This window comes from Oenanthe melanoleuca, chromosome 20, assembly GCF_029582105.1.
Source record: "Oenanthe melanoleuca isolate GR-GAL-2019-014 chromosome 20, OMel1.0, whole genome shotgun sequence".
NCBI classification, from domain to species: domain Eukaryota; kingdom Metazoa; phylum Chordata; class Aves; order Passeriformes; family Muscicapidae; genus Oenanthe; species Oenanthe melanoleuca.
In genome coordinates, this window is record NC_079353.1 from 7227868 (window position 1) to 7245162 (window position 17295).

Here is a 17295-nt window from a genome sequence, read left to right on the forward strand (position 1 = left end):
CCCCAGCACAGAGGTTGCCTCCACCTTGGCCCTGGCTCTCACCACACCAGCTCAGACAGTCCCAGAAGCCCACCTACCCACTGGGATCTGCTGTGGGATTTCATTTCACTATGAGCAAGGCAAGTGGTGTTTCCAGAATGAAGAAGTAGCTGTTACCCCGGCAAACCACCAGCCAGCCCAGCACAACACTGCCTTGGGGAGAAGGAAGCTCCACTCCCTGCTGTTAATGACATCGGTAACATGCCCCAGAGCCAGGGCTCTGCATGAAGAACAAGACTGGATGACTTTAGATTTCCAAAGGCTCTAGGAAAAACAGATCTTTTACATAATATCCAGGGAGAAGGACAAAAATCAGGGATGGAGAATGACATATCTGTGCACAAACTGTCTGTGTCAACAACGATGGGCTGACCCTCTTGGGGCAGAGTGTTAGGAGCACAGAGGGCAAGACTACACACCCCTTTATCCTCCCTGCAAGACGCAGGACAAGCTGTAGCACAAACATTGCAGGGAGCTACACTCCGGTTTGACCGGCCTCACTGCCAGCCTGGAGCGAGGGAGGGCACGGGCAGCCACCCCCACCACAGAGAGGTGCTCTTACCCATCCGCCATTCTCCTGGATCCAGGGATCTAAGTGGTCGGTCAAGTACGTGGTCATCCAAGACACGATGCGTTTCACCAATACCCGCATCTCCTTAACAACGCTCTCCACACACAAGGCTCCTCCAAAGGAGAAGAAAGCCACGATGCGGCCCCAGTTCACTCCATCGCGGAACAGTTCGTTCACTACCTGCTCAAAGCTCTGATACGCTGTGCTGGGAGTGATGTGGAGCTGGGAAGTGAGGTCGCTGAACGCCCGCCGGTACCTCAGCTCAAACTCATCCCCCGCCTCTCTCAGTGCCTGCCTTACGTCGGCTGCTCGACGGATCTCATGGACTTCGAGGCTACTCTGGTGCACAGAGGCTCCGTTCACTATGTGGCTGGTGGGTGCGTGCCAGGAGGGGCTCCCGTTGAGGACGCTGTCCATCTCGTCCTCCTCCCCTGCAAAGTCAGTCCTGTTCTCATCCTCCTCCTCCAGCTGACTCCAGCTGTAGCCTTTCTGTGAGAGCTTGTAGGAAACAAAGTCAATCACTAACTCCCGATTACTGCTGTACATTTTCACACCTGGGATGCCCTCAATGAGTCCATGGTCCGGAGCACAAGCAGATCAGCACTTAGCAGGTCCCGACTCCACTCCTCTTCGTTGCAACCGATGGAAACATCTGACCTTAGCACAGAGGAGGAGAGAGGCACCGAAACAGTTAATGCCACAGCTCTTAGATGCACCCGCGCCATTACCACCGATAGCTTATCGTTATACTGAGATCATCCCGCAGCTATACGCCGAGGCTCAGGGCCACCAGATTGAAACCGCACGGAAAACCGACCACAACACCCCCTTCCCCAGAAACCAGCCTCGAGCCCCGGGGACCCCCTGGGCTCGCTCCGAGCAGACCCCAGGTCTCACCGGGTGCGGGCTGCGCCTGGCAGGCCGGCTGTGGGCCGGGGCGGTTCTCGTTCTCCTGGAGCTCCGGGTCGGCCCGGACCGCGACAGCACCGCCCCGTCTCGCCCCGCCCGTTAAAAGGTCCGGCGCCCCCGCCCCCCCTCCGCCGGCGTTACCCAACGGCTGCAGCGACGGCAGCGGGCGGGCAGCGCTGCCCAAGGATCACGGCAGCCCCACAGGGGCCCGGTTTAACGGTATCGCAGCCCCCGCCGCCCCGAAGCCCCTCGCTCCCCGCAGGCGGAGATGATAACCCGCTGAAAACCGGCGAGCGCTCGCCACCGTGGGTGCCGCCGCACGGCCCTACGTCCTTACGGGAGTGATTCCAGTCACGGTTCTGGGGCCGGCACGGTGACACGCCGGGCAGCGGCAGGCGGCAGCGCCACAGCGGGTAGCCGGTCCTCTCGGCCACCGGACTGCCGCCCCCACCACCACCGGACCGCTTCCCCCGGACCCCCGAGCCGCCCCCCCAGGTCCACGTACGGCCCCACCGGTCGCCGTACCTGGGGGGCGGGGCCGCGCACGAGGGCCGACACAGCGCCCGGGCGGCCGCCACGGCAGCCAATCAGCGGCCAGGATAGCGCCGGGGGCCGGCGGCCCGGCAACGCCCTCTCCCTTTGGCTGAGCAGCGCGTCACTCAAGGTTTACCCTGCCCCGCCCCTCACCTCAGCTCCCGACTGAGGGTCCGCGTCCTTCTCGGCTCTGCTGCGCGGGCCCGGCTGGCAGTGATGCCAGAGGTCGCCGGGAGCCCCGCGGGCCTCGGCCCGCTCAGCAGTCTCGGGCCTCCTGACACATCGCCCGACGAGCGGCCGGGGGGGTGCGGTAGGGTGGGAGGGGGCAGCAACGGGGCGGCGCGCATGCGCACTACTCCTCGAGGCTGGGCGAGGGGCGTCGGTTGGACGCCGCGAGAGCACTGTGCGCACGCGCCGTGCCGGCTGGGCCGGTGCGCAGGCGCGAAAGTGCCGGGCGGAAAGCGGAGCTCTGGCGCCCCCTGCTTGCCGCGGCGGGCTCAGCTCCGGCCTCCGCTCTCGCCGCGCCCGTAGGGCACGACCCTGACACGGCCGCCGTCCACTCACAGCAGTCCCGGACTAACGTGGGACACTGTATGAAGACACTGTTTGTGTCTCCGTAGTGCTCAGGGAGCCCGTGGCGGGGCTGTGAGGGGAGGGTTATGCGGGCAGTGCCGGAGCAGTGGAAGCGACTGTGGCAGCGGGAACCTGCCCCGCCGTTAACAGCTGGCTACTTATCCCTCTCCAAGGCCACGGGGAAGATTATGCAGCACTTGGGGTCGATAACGCCACTGGGCAAAAGGCACGATCTCCTCACAGCATCGAGAAAGGCGGTGGAACGCGCCTTCCCCGGCACCAGCAGTCAGAAGGGCTGATCTGCTGAGGAGCACCGGGTGGAATCCGGGCAAGCGGATACTGATAGAGCCGCAGTACTAGAGTCCGGCTCCTGCCCGGCCTTGCGGCCGTACCGGCTGACACGGGGCCCGGGGGCCCGCCCACCAGCCGCTGATTGGCTATCCGAAACGACATTCAAAGCAGTTCCTTTTCTGATTGGTTTAATGTGCCCCGCAGTGCATTATGTGAGTTGTGGTTCGGTTCTCTCCCGGTCGTTGTGGCGCTGTGCGAGCACGTACTACACTTCCCGTAAAGCTTTGCAGGGAGAGCGCAGCTGCGTTTCTCGGGGTCCGCTTATCCGGGTCCTCAAGAGGTTCAGCCAGTCAGCGCGCGTCAAGGGCGTGCGCCCGGCGCTGATTGGTGGGTTCGGACGGCCGAGCCCTGTTTGAAATCCGTTAACGGCGGTGGCGGAGGCGCCGCGCGGAGTGGCGGTGGCGCTCCTGAGGTGAGTGCGAGGGTACCGGCCGGACACCCCCGGCCTCACCCCTTTTTCTCCGACCCGCAGCTTTTTCTCATATTTGCTCGTTCTCTCCGGCCGTGGCGACCCACCTGTTCTCCGGGCCTACTCTGAGCCCAGGTGTTGGTAACGGGGCCAAGGGCTTGGCTGGGAAGTGGAGGAGGAAGGCGGTTCCGGCCGCTCAAACCGTGACTGGAGCCGCCGTCGCGGCGCCTGACGGGCGGGCTCTTCAGGGTGCCCCGGGCGCTGATTGCGAGCCCCTCGTTCCCCGGGGAAGCCGCGCCCGGAGCCCCCATGGGAGGAGCCGCCATGGTGGGGGGTTCGTGCTCGCAGTACTGGAGCTCCAGGCGTGTGTCTTATGGTGGGATGGGTGCCTCGGGAGTGAAATGAAGATCTAAGCCTTTAAAAAATCACGAAATCTGATGAAACAGTGTATTTCACGACGAAAAGTTTGGTAACTTCTTAATCCTAATCCTGTTTACCAGGAAAAGGAGGGAAGTAAACCAGGCAAAACCAGGCTCAAGTAACAGAAAAAAGCATTAAGAGAGCTATTTTTATGCGGGGCTTTTTTTAAGCTAGAGGACTTTCAACTTATAGTAACAATTAGTCGAGGTTATGCTAGCTAAAAATAATAAACTTTTCCTTGAACATCTATTCTTAGAATGTCCCATCTTCATGTCTTCTGAAACTTGTGGGATCTTTTTCAGGGAGCACGAGATGGCAGGGCTGTTTATTTTTGGGAATGGGGGCGGGTCTGGGCCGTTAGCAGAACGAAAGCTGTGCCAGCACTTGGCCCCTGCCTTGGCTGCCGGTCAGGATGGTCTGCGTAGCTTTCTGCGGGCTCAGCTCACACCTGGAGAGAGTTAAAGGCTTTGTCTCCCAGTTTGAGCATTACATGATGGAACAGCAGCGTTCTGGGGGATGCTGAATCCAGTGTTGATTTTATGCTGCAGGAAAGCCCAGTTGAACTTTAAGGGATATGAGAGAGGAGGGAGAAGCTGTAAATCCAGAGTGCGTTGTAGGTGTTCACTTAGCCCTGCATAGGGAAAAGCAAGGGTGAAGGGTGACTTTCTGAGACTGTTGGCATCATGCAGGAGTTCAGGTGATGCTTTGTGGTGGGATGGCTCTTACCAGGCTGTGGTGACAGGACTGTAGCTTCAGAGAAGCAATTACATCCCTTTTTAATGCTCCAGCTTACATGGTAACCCCTGAAAAGGATCCAGGAGCTTTGGATTATTATCCCAATAAAAAGAACAGAAAACTCTGGGTTGCAGGACAATGAAGAAGTTGCCAGGCTGAATGGAAGCTGTCTGTTTAGTGTAGCATCCTGTGTTTAAGTGGCAGCTGGTGTTGAAGCCCAGCAGAAGGCCCTGGAATTGCTGAAGCACGTTCCCATGCAGCTGCCTCAGGCTTAAGGAAGCTTCTCTTGCTTATTCCTGGTTGCCTGTCTTGGGTTCTGAGGCATGTGGATCAGCTGGCTTTGTGTTTATTTGCTGATGTAACTTAGAATAGCCTGCTTGTGTGTCTGTTGTTTATGTGCTTTCTCATCCTGTTAGGATTTGCCATAAGTAACATCTGTAACTTGTGAAACTCCAGTGGTGTGTTGTGATAAGGCATCACCTCCAGTTCACCAGGGCCTTATCTACATTGCAAGGTGGCAGGAAAGAGCAGATCTCTCTGCCTTCCTCAGGATCCAGACTTGTTTGGGTTAAGAGCCCTTAAAGCTCATCTTGTTCCAACCCCCATCACCATTCTGGGCTGAGACACCTTCCACTGGACCAGCCCTGTCCAACCTGGCCTTCAACACTTCCAGGGATGGGGCATTCACAACTTCTCAGGGCAACCCTTGCCATAGTCTTACCACCTTCACAGGGAAGAATTTCTCCTGAATATCCAATCTAAATCTCTTTCAGTTCGAAGCCATTTCCACTTGTCTTATCACAACCTTTCTGTGTCCCTATCACTTTGCTTCTGTCCTTGCTACTGTCCCAAACTCCTCCATTCTCTCTCCCTCTGACCTTGATTTCTCATCTTGGAATGCTGCATCCTATCTCCAACACTATGGCCTGAATGGCTGGGAGTCTTCTTTGTCCAGGCAGTTTGTACTGTTGGCACAAAATTCACAGCTACATTGAGACAAAGACACTGAGCACATCTGTGATGAAATTGTGTCAGTGTTTTAAAGTTAATTTGGATAGAGAGAGGTGTGAAATTATTCCAAAATACCTATTGCATTTGCTGTTGGATCAGTCTTATTCTGAGATAGGAATGCTTGTTCCAATTTAGTGTAATCCTTTTTCAAAGCTAACTAATCTAAACCATGCCAAGGCACTCTTCTGGAACGTGCCAAAGTTTAGCTACTTGAAAGAAACCTGATGTCCAGAGGAACCCACTACCTATTCCTCCTTGTGGACATGGCTGTGCTGTCCCGGAGGCACGTTTAGGTCAGACCTAGAAAGAAAATGAAGATTTTAATGAAGTAGTTGCTTTATGGAAGGTATTTGGGGTGTTTTTGCAAGAGAGTTCAGATCCTCCTTTCTGCCTCAGCAGCTCTGCAAACCAGGTGAAAGCTGATCCTGCAGAACGGGGGTGAGGGTTCCCCGGCTGGCTCGCTGCAGACACCAGTGTCGGCACAGGAGGTGATGGATGTGGGGGAGAGCAGGGTCATGCTTTAAATCCACGCCGAGCTGTGTAGGATTACAGCGTGCCTGTAATCATGCTTGGGGAAATGCACGCAGTGCCTGCTAATTAGGGAACGTCCCTATTAATGAGGAAAAATTTCCACGCCTCCCTTCTGGTGGATGAATGCCGCGGTGGAGAGAAAGAATTTTGTATTGAGATAAATGTGGTTGTGCTGTCAAAATCACGACTGGGGTGTTTTAAAATGCCTGCAGGGTGTGGGCAGCGGGTGTCGGGCTGTGCTTGGCAGAGCCTGTTGGGATTGCAGATGCCTTGTGGTGGGCACAGGAGCAATAAATCACTCGAGCGTTCCTGGCTGATCCCCGTCCTAGCCCAATTGGTGGGTGGAGGAGCAGGATGCCTCTCAGTGAACTGCTGCTTCCCTGTCAGTCCTGTTCTGGGCAGGACCTGGAGGATATATAGGGATTTGAGAAGCAGATGCCATGAGTTCATCTGACTGAAATGGATTTTTTTGGAGTTTAGTCATAATAAATTTTATCTTCCTGTTGTCTCTTTCAAGAAACAGAGTATGAAACTGAGGCAGTGATACAATCCTTTTCTTTTCCTGACTATTCTCTCCTGTCTGGAATAGAGGGGAGAGAGAAGACGCCAGTGATGAGGTCGATGATGAGGGTGGCGATACTATGGAATATTGACTCTACACAGTAAAAAGCTGCAAAGTGTAGCAGTGGGCACAAGTAGCTGTGAAACATGATGCCCAGAGCTCTGACTCTGACTAGAGAGGGTGAGGGGAGAATGCAGATGACGCATTTGATTTTTAAAAAAGTCTAAAGTGTTGACAGAAATTCTATCTTGATTAAGGGCAGTAGGAAAGCATTTGATTCCATGTCTCGAGCTCAGTTACAGTTGGTTTTGGCTCCTGTTCTTCTGTTTGCCTTCTTTGGGCCCTACCTTGACATCTTCCCAACCATGTAGCTGGTGCTTCTCTAACGACATTCTTGCCATTTAACTATCACAGCTCTGCTCTGGGGAGCTGGAGGCTTCTCATCCTTGAGGGCCAGTGGTAGTGACCAGCATGGTACCCCCTGAACACTGCTTTGTTTTAATCTTGACCATTTTCTTATTTATTGAAGAATACCATCTGGGTTTTGAACCATGTGTGGTCTGCCTAGACAGATGGTTTAGAGCTGAGGCTCTGTGAATTTGGAATATGCAGCTTTGGAATTGCTGGGTTCATAAAAGCAAAGTTCAGGTGATTTCCTTGGGGAGTGTTTTATAACATCCTCATGGGCTTTGCCTCACAGCTGTTCAAGGCTTCACAAAAGCACCTTTGCAAGAAGGTTTTGTTATAATTTTCAGGGTTTATAACTTTGTTACTGGCTTTATTCCTGTTCCGCTGAGTTTAATATCACCTGTTGACACAGGGACTCCTCTTGCTGTCAGTGCTTCATTAATTAACTGCAGGGACCGTTTGACATGGGTCACAGTGCTCAGTTTGTTTATAGCCTGGCGAGTCTTGGGCTAGTGCTGTGGAATGCAAGAGGGCCTGACACTGCCCTCCTCCTGACCGTTTGCCCAGTTACAATGTTCTGCAGAACCCTCTTCCTGCTTTGAGGATCAATTTTTCTACAGAAGAGCACCTTTGTATCATTAGTTCTTGTTTGTAGCCCTTCAGAGAGAGAGGCTGTGCATTGCAGTGCTCTAGAGTGAATCTCATCAGCTTTGTAAATCCTGTAAGGGTAAGAACTCTTCTTTATGTGTGATGAGGGAAGGAAGTGCAAATCGATTGCTCTCTGGAAAAGCTTTATATTTTATTCCATAAAAAATACACCTACAGGTACAAAAAAAATCCCATCAAAACTTGGTCTTTCTGATAGTTTTGAACCTGCAAATGTCAATAGTGGTGAAATCTCCTTAGCTTTGCAGATCTGCAGTAGAATAAAACTCTGCATTGCTTGTGTGGAGTTCTGCTCAAAGATGTGAAGTGCAAGAAGTGGGGGGGATTTACCAAAGACTGTCCCAATGCCTGTCCCGAGAAACTCTGCAGAGGAAGAGAGGTGGGGGATGATTCCACTGATACCCTGTTGTTGTTTAAAGGACTGTAGCAGTGCAGACAGACTTGTGGGGACAGTGTGACTGTGAAGATGTCTAAGCCAGAATCCCGTTATTCTTTTGATGTCCCAAACGTCTGCATCGATTTTGCAACTCTGAATGAGGATGATGTACACAATGCAGATTCCTGGTTTGGTAAGTTGCTTCCAACTCCTTGAGTTGTTTCCTTGTTGGATGACACCTTGGTGTGATCCTTGTTTTGGGCATAGCTTCTGTGTCAATTAATCATGATGTTAAATGCATTATTCATCATGCGTGGGTGGGGTTTCTTTTGTTCTGGTTTGTTTTTTTTGTGTGTGGTTTTTTGTTTTTTTTTTTTGGTTTTTGTTTTGTTTTGTTTTGGTTTTTTTGTATTGAAGTTTTGTCATCTGTAGCTTCACCTTGTTAACCTCATAATGATATTCAGGGATATTGTTAACAGCTCCTAGCAGTGTATGTAGTGAAAGTCTTTCTCTCTTTACAGACCAAAAAGCCAATCTGGAGAATGTCCCTCCTGCAGAAAATCTGGTCTCACCCTGCAACCCTGCCTTCTCAAAGCCTGATGTTATTCTGTCTTCTGTCCCATCACAAGAAGTAGCGATGAGTAAGCTGGCATGATGTGGCAGGGAAGGAATAAATTTTATCTGCTTTTCACTGGTGAAATGGAAAGGCCTCTGTCTGGCTTTTCTGGGGCCATCTTCATAAACTCTTACCCGCATGGTCTCGTGGTTTTACTTTATGTTCTGTATATGTGTATGTAGATGAGCTGACACTTGCCCCTTTCTCAGGTAAAAGTGGTGATGAAGCAGAATGTGCCCAGGGTAATGCAGTCCCTGAGAATATCGTTGGGTCCCTAGCAACCTGGAGAGCTGCTGCCCCTGCAGAGGCCCCTCAGAGGTGAAGTATTTGTGTTCAGTTTGTACAATGATTGATGATGGTGTAACTAAGCAGGTCTTTGCTCTCAGGATCTGTAGTTCAAGCTGTTCTTGGGGCATCCTGTGGGGCTGGAGTTCTCCTACATGGAGATCATGTATTGGGACACCTGATCTGCTGGCTAAGCTGGAGGAGCAGTCTCTAGGGTGGAAATGTAATGCAGTGTCTCACATACTTGTTAAATGAGACTCGGTAGCACCAGGAGCTTCTGGAATGTGAGGATATCTGAAACTGAGGTGGCTTATAAAGTTTCTTTGTTTATATCTGCTTGACTTGGGCAGAACTCATTCTTGATATGAATGTAAGGGCCTCTGCATACCCATATATAGCAAAGAATATTTAGTTTATGGTTTGTTAAACTTTAATAAATTGTGCTGTGCTTGGATTATTATGTTAAACACAATTTGTGTGGTGGAGTTAGGGAATGCACTGACATAAAAAGTGTTATTCAGGTCAAGTGTCTCCTCAGATCTGTGAGAAAACTGACCTCTGCTTTCTGTCCTTCTCTAGACCAGGTAGGAGACTGGCAAAACAGGGGAAGACCCAGCAGCACAAGCAGCCAGGCAGAATCAAAGCAGAGAGAATTGCTAATGCCCTGGAAAATAAGGAAGATGTTCCACCCTTGAAGAAAATGAGAATGTATGTCATCCAAGTCCTTCTGTTTAGGGCTGGGGAAAGGGATATAACTGTTTCTTTGGAGAGGGTTTCTACCTGGCTGAGAAGGTTCTTACAGGAAGGTTAGGGGGTGTTGGCTGGTGCTGATATTTGTTTCATGAACAAGAAATTGCTGTAAATGCAGAAGGAATTGCTCTGTTTGGAGATAGAGATGTGAATGAAATGAGCATGGACTTCACCTTACTTCTTATTCTGTGTCTGTCAGTCAGCTTTAAATTTGTCTGAACTTATCCATGTGGAAGTCATCAGACAGTCATTAGCTGTGAAAGAGTCACAGCTAAAATATTTCTCAAATTAACTTAACTACTAAAGTATCATATGGTGATAAGCTTGAGGTCAGGAAATTGGAGTGTGATCTTTTGAAACACCACTGTACCTCGATGATCTGCAGTATACCTCCCTTCTCCAGAAGAGTTCCAAAAATTCAGTAATTCATCTTCCCTTCTGCAGCCTTAGAGTACCAGGGAAAGCTGGATGGTCTGTACCTGGGCCTGGGGTGAGATAAAGCCAGCCTGGCATACCTTAGACCTCACCAGTTGTTGGGATGTTCTGCATAGTGGTGAGAACTGCAGGCGGTCATTTATTTAGAACACAGTTAACTCAAGAGGTTTGCCCTAACAACTTTTTCTCTTAGTTCTGGTAGCAGAGAGAAGGTGACAGAGGCATCCACAAAGAGAGAGCCCCTGCAAGATCCTGACCTCTCTCCAGGGAAAGGGAAAAGCAAACTGACTATGCCCTCCACGCCGACAATGTTGAAGTACGTGGCTTTCTTGCGACTTGTGTGCTAATCAGAGTTGATTTAGGTGACAGTCCTGGCTGAATGTTTTCAGCTTCAACTTAGCATATGATGGTATTACATTTAGTAAACACTGGGTCGAGGCAACAATATTAGAATGACATGTACTTCACCAGCTGAACCTGTGCACAGGAAGACTTTTGCTTTTCTTTTGAGGAAAAAGTTGTTCTTCCTAATGGATTGAGAATGCACACAGCAAATGAGTCTGCAAAATAGCAGCTAGCTGTGAGATTTCTTGAACAGACAAAACCCAAGAGATCTCTTCTAAAGAGGATGATTGTAACTGGTGATGCTCCTGTAGTGAGTTTGGAGATAAGCACTTGCACTAACATCACACTAATAACCAGGGAAGCAGGAAGGCATATCTTAGTTTTTAATGTGCTTCTGCAGGAGGACCAAACCTTCTAGCAAGCCAAAGAGTACAGAGGAGCAGGAGCTGGAAAAGATGCAGCAGTTGCAGCAGGAGGTTGTGGAGCTGCGAAAGAAGAATGAGGAGTCTCTGAAAGTAGCTATTGCTGGAGCAGGTGGGCTCTGCCTGAATTGCCAAATGAAGCTGCATTGGGCTTATCTGGAAAGTGCTGCACAGAGCTGTGCAAGTACCTTTGAAAACAAGCATTTCAGACTTTGCAATAAATTTTAGGAGCCATTTAATGTAGATCAGCCCCTAAACTGCCTGGAAACAGGTGTGTTTGGACTATGTAATGTTTTGAAAAGTTAAAGATGAATTCTCTGAAAACTTACCTAGTTGTTAGAAATTAAATGCTTTTATTTCTACAAATCCTATCCCACAGCAGAAGGCTTCCAGTCCTTATATGTTCTTTTTCTCTAGGACAACCTGTGAAGAGACCTCCTTATCAAACAACAAAGCCAGTTGATTTCCACTTCTGCACGGAGAATAGAATTAAACAGAATGTGGAAAGCCAGCCTGGGAATGAGTACAAGGAGGTGGATTTTGCAGCAATACTGAGGAAGCATCCCCCTTCTCCAGTAAGAACCAGAGTGTTGCCAGCACTCAGCTCACTGATTCTTGCTGCTTGTGCAATGCTTGGACTGATACCCACAGAGAGGTTACCACAGGGGTGGCAGGTGTTGTGCAAACATGACTGCAAACTTCCTGTGTGTCTGTGTTGCCACAAGACTCCAAAGAAGCCCTGTGGAAAAAGGCACCCTTTAATGTCAGATCTTCTAGTCATTCCACTTTGTGCTTTAATCTGCTTGATACAGTGTCCCAATATAACTTGTGCATGTTCAGACTGTTAATACTTGTGCTTAATGTGAGGTGTTACCTTTGCAGTGAGAGAATGGGGCAGTTACTGTGTGTCAGTGGGGAAAGGAAATGTCAACAAAGCCTCCTGGCCATACTGACTGTGGCTTTCTGTCCCCAGGTGCGAATGCCAAAGGGACGCACTGTCCCCAAACCTTTCAATCTGTCCCAGGGAAACAAAAGAAAACTCGAAGAAGCCACAACAGAATATGTGTCCTTTGCTGAACAGGTAGAAGCATTCCAAAAACGCACGCCCCCTCGTTATCATTTGAGGAGCAGGAAATCTGAGGAAGGTGAGTGGTCCTGGCTGTGTCCACAGACGTGGTGGTAGAGTGAGGGATGCATTGACTACTCTGAGCAAATGGCCTGTGTCTGTTGCAGGCCTTGCCATTAACTGCTGGTCTCTCTGTGACTTGAATTTGTAGGCTCAGTTTCAAAAAAGCCAGTGAAGGCTCGGCTCACACAAGCCAAAACACCAGTGCTGAGGACAAAGCAGCGCTTGAGACCTGTTACCTGCAAAACTGCTGCAGAGTTAGAAGCAGAGGAAGTAGAGAAAATTCAACAGTAAGTGAAGGCTTACTCTAGTCCTCTAGCGAACAATTGTACCACACTGGAAGTATTTTTCAGATACCAAAATATCATGTCTCTGGAATACCCTTTTTGTATAAAAGAATGAGTAGCTTACACCATTGAGATTCTTTCAGGTTGTTTGTAATTCTTTCGCTCTGATTGTAGGGAAGTGAAATATAAACAATTCATTTTGAAGAAAGTGCTCTTAGGAGAGCTGATCTTAGGTTGAGTACAGCTTATGATGAGTAAAGCAAACCCAATATAGCAATGCGGCCTGCATGCACTTTAAAACTTGCCTGTAGGCAAAAGTTTGGATTTCTAGGAAAACAACCTATAAGATCTTCCTCATTAATCTTGCTCTTTTGAAGGCAAAGGAAGAATTGCTAACTAGAGCTACACACTAAGGCACAATGTACAGTTGGTGACTTTCTCCATTGCTCCTGTGCAGGTACAAATTTAAAGCACGAGAAGTCAATCACAAAATCTTTGAGAGTGGAGCACTCCTGCCTAAGAAACCCCCTGCAAAGGAGCTCACCCATCCCATTGGCTTTCAGTTGGAAATAGAAAAAAGGATTCAGGAGCGCGAGAGTAAGAAGCAGCAGGAGGAAGAGCGCTACGAATTCCATTCCAGGCCATGTCCCACAAAAATTCTGGAGGATGTTGTGGTAAGAAGTTTAATAACACCCAGGCTTGGAAATTTGACCTCAGGTGGCAACGTGCTTCAAAATGTTTGTAGCTATGTTGCATGATGTGTTTAATGATCTTAGTAAACAGTGTCATTAGGTAAGAACTGCAGTAGGTACATCCTGTGCTGTCAGGTTGTTTCTCTGAGGCGTTTTCTTGGCACTTGGCCTTGGGTAACTGCTTACTGGCTTTTCTGAACAGGGTGTTCCAGAGAAGAAAGCACTTCCTGTTACAGTCCCCAAGTCTCCAGCGTTCACTTTGAGAAGCAGAACCCGCATGTCTAACAGAGAGGAAGAAAAGGTAACAATTGTGATGAGGTTGGAGCCAGGCCCAGGTCTCGTTGCAGTGCCTACTGTGCCTCTGAATGTGGTGGGATGCTCTGGGGCTGGAAGCTCCTTCCTTCCCTCCTGTGAGCTGTTCCTCCAGTGGTTATCTTTGCCTGTGCTGTTCACTTCAAGCAATCTGGTTATTGTTGGTCATTTTACAGACACTGAATCCTCGTAAAAATAAAATCATTTAAATGTCATAGAAGTTTCTGAGCTGTTGCTGCTATGAATGAGGAAAGTGAACTGCTTAGATTTCTCATCCTTCCCTATTCTGTCACTGAAGGCAGCTATTGCACATGACCTTTCCTCTCCCTGAAGTGGGGAGCAGGATTCTGAAAGCTTCACATCCTTCTTTCTTTCCATCTTGTCGAGAATATTAAATAATTTGGATGAATACTGGAATTGAGAGTGGTTTCATAAAAGGAAGATTTGTGCCTGTGGTTCAGGATGCCAGTAAATTGGTATTTCTTGGATTCCTAATTTTTGCAGTGTCCACTGTTTGCATAACCTTACTGTGCCCATTATTAAAGGAACTCATTCAAAGTTGTTTGTGGCTTTGCTTGGCAGGAGTTGCAGCCTATACAATAAAGTAAAAAATCAGATCCTAATGCTAATATCCCTTTAGGAAAAAGAGGAGGTGGCTGTTATCAAAGCTAATCCTATGCCACATTATGGAGTGCCCTTCAAACCCAAATTGCCAGAGCAGAGGCATGTGGTGGAAGTTTGCCCCTTCTCTTTTGATGCCCGGGACAGAGAGCGACAAATACAAAAAGAGAAAAAAATAGAAGAACTACAGAAAGAAGAGGTAAGAATTAAAAGCTACCTTGAATTCCACTCCTTAAGTAAAAAGAGTGTGACAGGACTTGCTGTTGTCTATTAAACTTCCAAGGAAAGGACAAGAAATATTTTGAGTTATTTATTTCAGGTGCCAAAGTTCAAAGCGCTGCCTCTGCCTTACTTTGATGAAGTTAAACTGCCAGAAAAGAAGGTCAAAGCCCCAACTCAGCCTGAGCCGTTCCATCTGCAGGTGGATGAACGGGGAGCTGCCAAGCTCCAGAGCTGGAAACAGCAGGTAGGATGAAAACAATAATGGGAATGACCAAACTTAAAGCAGCTGGTGGAGTTGTGGTTGACTACAGAAACCATCCTTGAGTTGAATCAGTAGCTGAGTTGGAGCAAGGAATTTTTCTGTACTTGGCATGAGACTTGTGCTATGAGTTAAGGATTGGTCAATAGTCTATTTTTCTCACTTTATGGTAAATGATGTGATTTACTACAACTATATTTACAGCTGTGGAGTGTTTTCTAAGCAGCAGCTCTGTGCAACTGAATCCATTTGCTGACTGTCCCCAGGAATTTATTAACACATAAATAATATACTGCTTTTCTCATGTGAAGTCTGCAGTGGACACCTGGAACTTTCTTCGGGCTATTTTGGGCAAAGTAACTATCATGCAACAAGTGATGCCACTTTATGACTTTAATATAATTTTCTATGGAAATGGTTTGATTAGGTCAGCATGGCTTTTCCATTGTAGGGAGTTCTGGAGTCTGGGTCATGGGGAGATGATCTCTTTCTGCCTGGCACCTGACATGCTAACTTCTCTTGCAGCTTGAAGAAGACTTGAAGAGGCAGAAAGAGGCAGCATGTTTTAAGGCTCGGCCCAACACAGTGATGTACCAGGAGCCTTTTGTGCCCAAAATAGAACATAAGATGCTCTCAGGTAGAGTTGCAAGTACTTGCTACATGGGCTTGGCTAATAGCTCAGAACTGATGCAATTAAGTGATGTTTTTTCTGGCTGTTGCCTCTTCATCAGCACAGCCAATAGTGCCTTGCATTTAATCAACTAATTGCTTAACATCTTATGTCCTCTGGGAGCAGGGGGGATTTCCTCTCCACCCCCGTCCTGCTCCAGCATGGCAGCTGTATTTAGCAGCTCTGCTGCAATTGGCAGATGATTGATGTGTGCCAGCTCAGGATAAGGGTACTGAGAATGTGAGGAGCTCTCTGCAGAGACAGCTGGCATTTCTGCAGTGCTGTCACTCTTTCCCTCCCGTCTCTAATGAGATGAAGGCATCTACTGCTTGGGTAGGCTGAGATTTGTAGAGCATAAAACCAGCCAAAAGCTTGTTTGTACTAACAATTGTGTGCTTGCTCCCTCCCATGAGAACACCCATGATGGGGTGACGTCTGCATTAACACTGCTCACGTCTAGGAGTAAAGTTTTCTCTTGTCCTGAAGCCTGGAGGTATCTCCTAACCACCCTTGCCAAGGGGAAGCTCTCCAAAGGGAGGCTTCCATTGACATTATTACTGCTCTGCTTTACCTGACTATCTTTGAACCAATGTTATCTCCTCTATTTCTAAACTTAGAGAGCCTTTCTGGTTCTGTAGTTCCTGAAAGCTTTGAGCTGGCAACAGAAAGAAGAGCAAAAGAACGGCAAGAATTTGAAAAGCGATTGGCAGATGCAGAAGCCTTAAGGGAGAGGTATGAGGAGCAGATCAGGCAGCAACAAGAGGAGCGTGAAAAGGAAGAAATTGCTAAGCTAAGGCAAGAGATGGTAAGTGAGCTGTTTCTGAGCAAGGGCTGTAAAGTAACCCAAAGGAATGTGGGAACATCCTTGTGGAGCTAATGTCACTCTTGAGCTGTGCTAAAATTGCCTTTTCAAGGTTCCCTTTTGCAAATTGATGACTCACTGACTTCACAACTGATTTAAAAAAACCAAACCTACAAAATTATGCAGACAAAGAAGGCAGCTGTGCTGAGATGGCTGAGTTTTGGAGCTGCACATGTGTAGCTATCAAAGGAGAATGATCTTAGTAAAACCCATAACCCCAATATGTGCTGTGCATTTTCCCAGTACCTCACTCCAGTGCCCAGAGTGGTGTGGTGGTCTCAGAGAGATGCCTGCCTTTGCCTCATCCACAGCTGACCTGCAGATTTCAGCTTCATCATAATTGTAACCATTTGCTTTGTTTTGCCTTTGCTTACAATTTTTTTTTTTCACAGGTTCACAAGGCAAACCCAATACGCAGATACCGCAGTGTGGAAGTGAAGTCCAGTGACCAACCACTGACTACGCCAGTGTCTCCCAAGTTCTCAGACAGATTCCGATGCTGATGAGCATCCAGGTGATAACTGGAGGGAGATCCTATCCCTCTCCACTCCCTTGGTAGAGAGAGGGACCAATTGTTTTGCTCAGTCTGAACTCCTGTGCTTGGTTTCATTGTTGTACTGAGTAGTTAAACTACACCTGAGCCCATGGCATTTCAGCAGTGCCTCCTGGCTTTGCTGTGTATCCAGACCCCATCTTCTCTTGAGACTAAACCAAGTTTTGATATTGCATACAGATATTGTGTACCTAACTAAATAAAAATTCCTAATCTGCTTGCTGTCTCTGGATAGTGGGCTGAAGCCCTCTCCTGCAGAAAAGTTTTTGGTAAAGACTGACTACACAGATATGTACATCTGGCAGAGCTGTCTTGTGTTTGTACACTAAGTGCTATTTTCACGTGTCTCTTTTTTAGCCTTTTAGTCTACATTTAGCTTGAATTGTGTTAAGTGAGGTTCCTTCAAGCCAGTGTAGTGCAGGTCTGGCCTTCTTTGTTTTGTATTTAGATGACCAAAAATATAAATCTTGCCCACACTTGAAAGTAGTTCTTTGTGTATATTAGAGCATTAAACCATCTTGCTGTTTTATAGCTGAAGCCCTTCTATTTGGGGAACCATTTATCTGGCAAGTGACTTGCTGTGAGCTGCTGCACCAGCTCCTGCCAGTGCAGGTCTCTTGGCTACAGAGCCATCAGCATCTCTGGCCAGTCTGGGCAGCAAGCAGAGCTAAATATAGCCTAAGTGCTCAAATGTGCTGAAGGACAAAACTGCTGTCATTGTGAAGAGTGGATACATCTAGATT

The 17295-nt window shown here is 48.5% G+C and overlaps 2 protein-coding genes across 11 annotated transcripts in view; one reads left to right on the forward strand and one right to left on the reverse strand.

Moving 5' to 3' along the window:
• The window catches only part of BCL2L1 (BCL2 like 1), a 19048-nt gene extending 16064 nt beyond the window's left edge, over window positions 1-2984 (reverse strand). Inside the window, exons 1-2 of one of the 6 annotated variants that reach the window (XM_056507863.1) lie at window positions 2207-2984; window positions 602-1267 (exon numbers count right to left, since the gene is read on the reverse strand). In XM_056507863.1, coding sequence (XP_056363838.1) covers window positions 602-1156 — 555 coding nt within the window. In that variant the 5' untranslated portion in view covers window positions 1157-1267; window positions 2207-2984. Of the gene's footprint in view, window positions 1-601; window positions 1268-1507; window positions 2065-2206 lie in introns of those variants that run through there. The other 5 variants (XM_056507865.1, XM_056507866.1, XM_056507861.1 and 2 more) reach the window with 5 other exon arrangements.
• TPX2 (TPX2 microtubule nucleation factor) lies at window positions 2073-17083 on the forward strand. 5 transcript variants are annotated; one of them, XM_056507858.1, is made up of 17 exons: window positions 2073-2183; window positions 8139-8288; window positions 8617-8736; window positions 8921-9029; window positions 9576-9704; window positions 10375-10497; window positions 10927-11060; window positions 11366-11523; window positions 11922-12093; window positions 12226-12364; window positions 12819-13035; window positions 13256-13354; window positions 14006-14185; window positions 14306-14452; window positions 14993-15104; window positions 15776-15942; window positions 16392-17083. In XM_056507858.1, the coding sequence occupies exons 2-17, from the start codon at window positions 8186-8188 to the stop codon at window positions 16500-16502; spliced, it is 2220 nt and encodes a 739-aa protein (XP_056363833.1). In that variant the 5' UTR covers window positions 2073-2183; window positions 8139-8185; the 3' UTR covers window positions 16503-17083. The 5 variants fall into 5 exon arrangements, with proteins under 5 accessions (XP_056363833.1, XP_056363831.1, XP_056363830.1 ...); XM_056507856.1 differs by having other exon boundaries at window positions 2074-2183; window positions 15755-15942; XM_056507855.1 differs by lacking the exon at window positions 2073-2183 and adding an exon at window positions 2465-3389 and having other exon boundaries at window positions 15755-15942.
• Window positions 17084-17295: the final 212 nt, after the last annotated feature.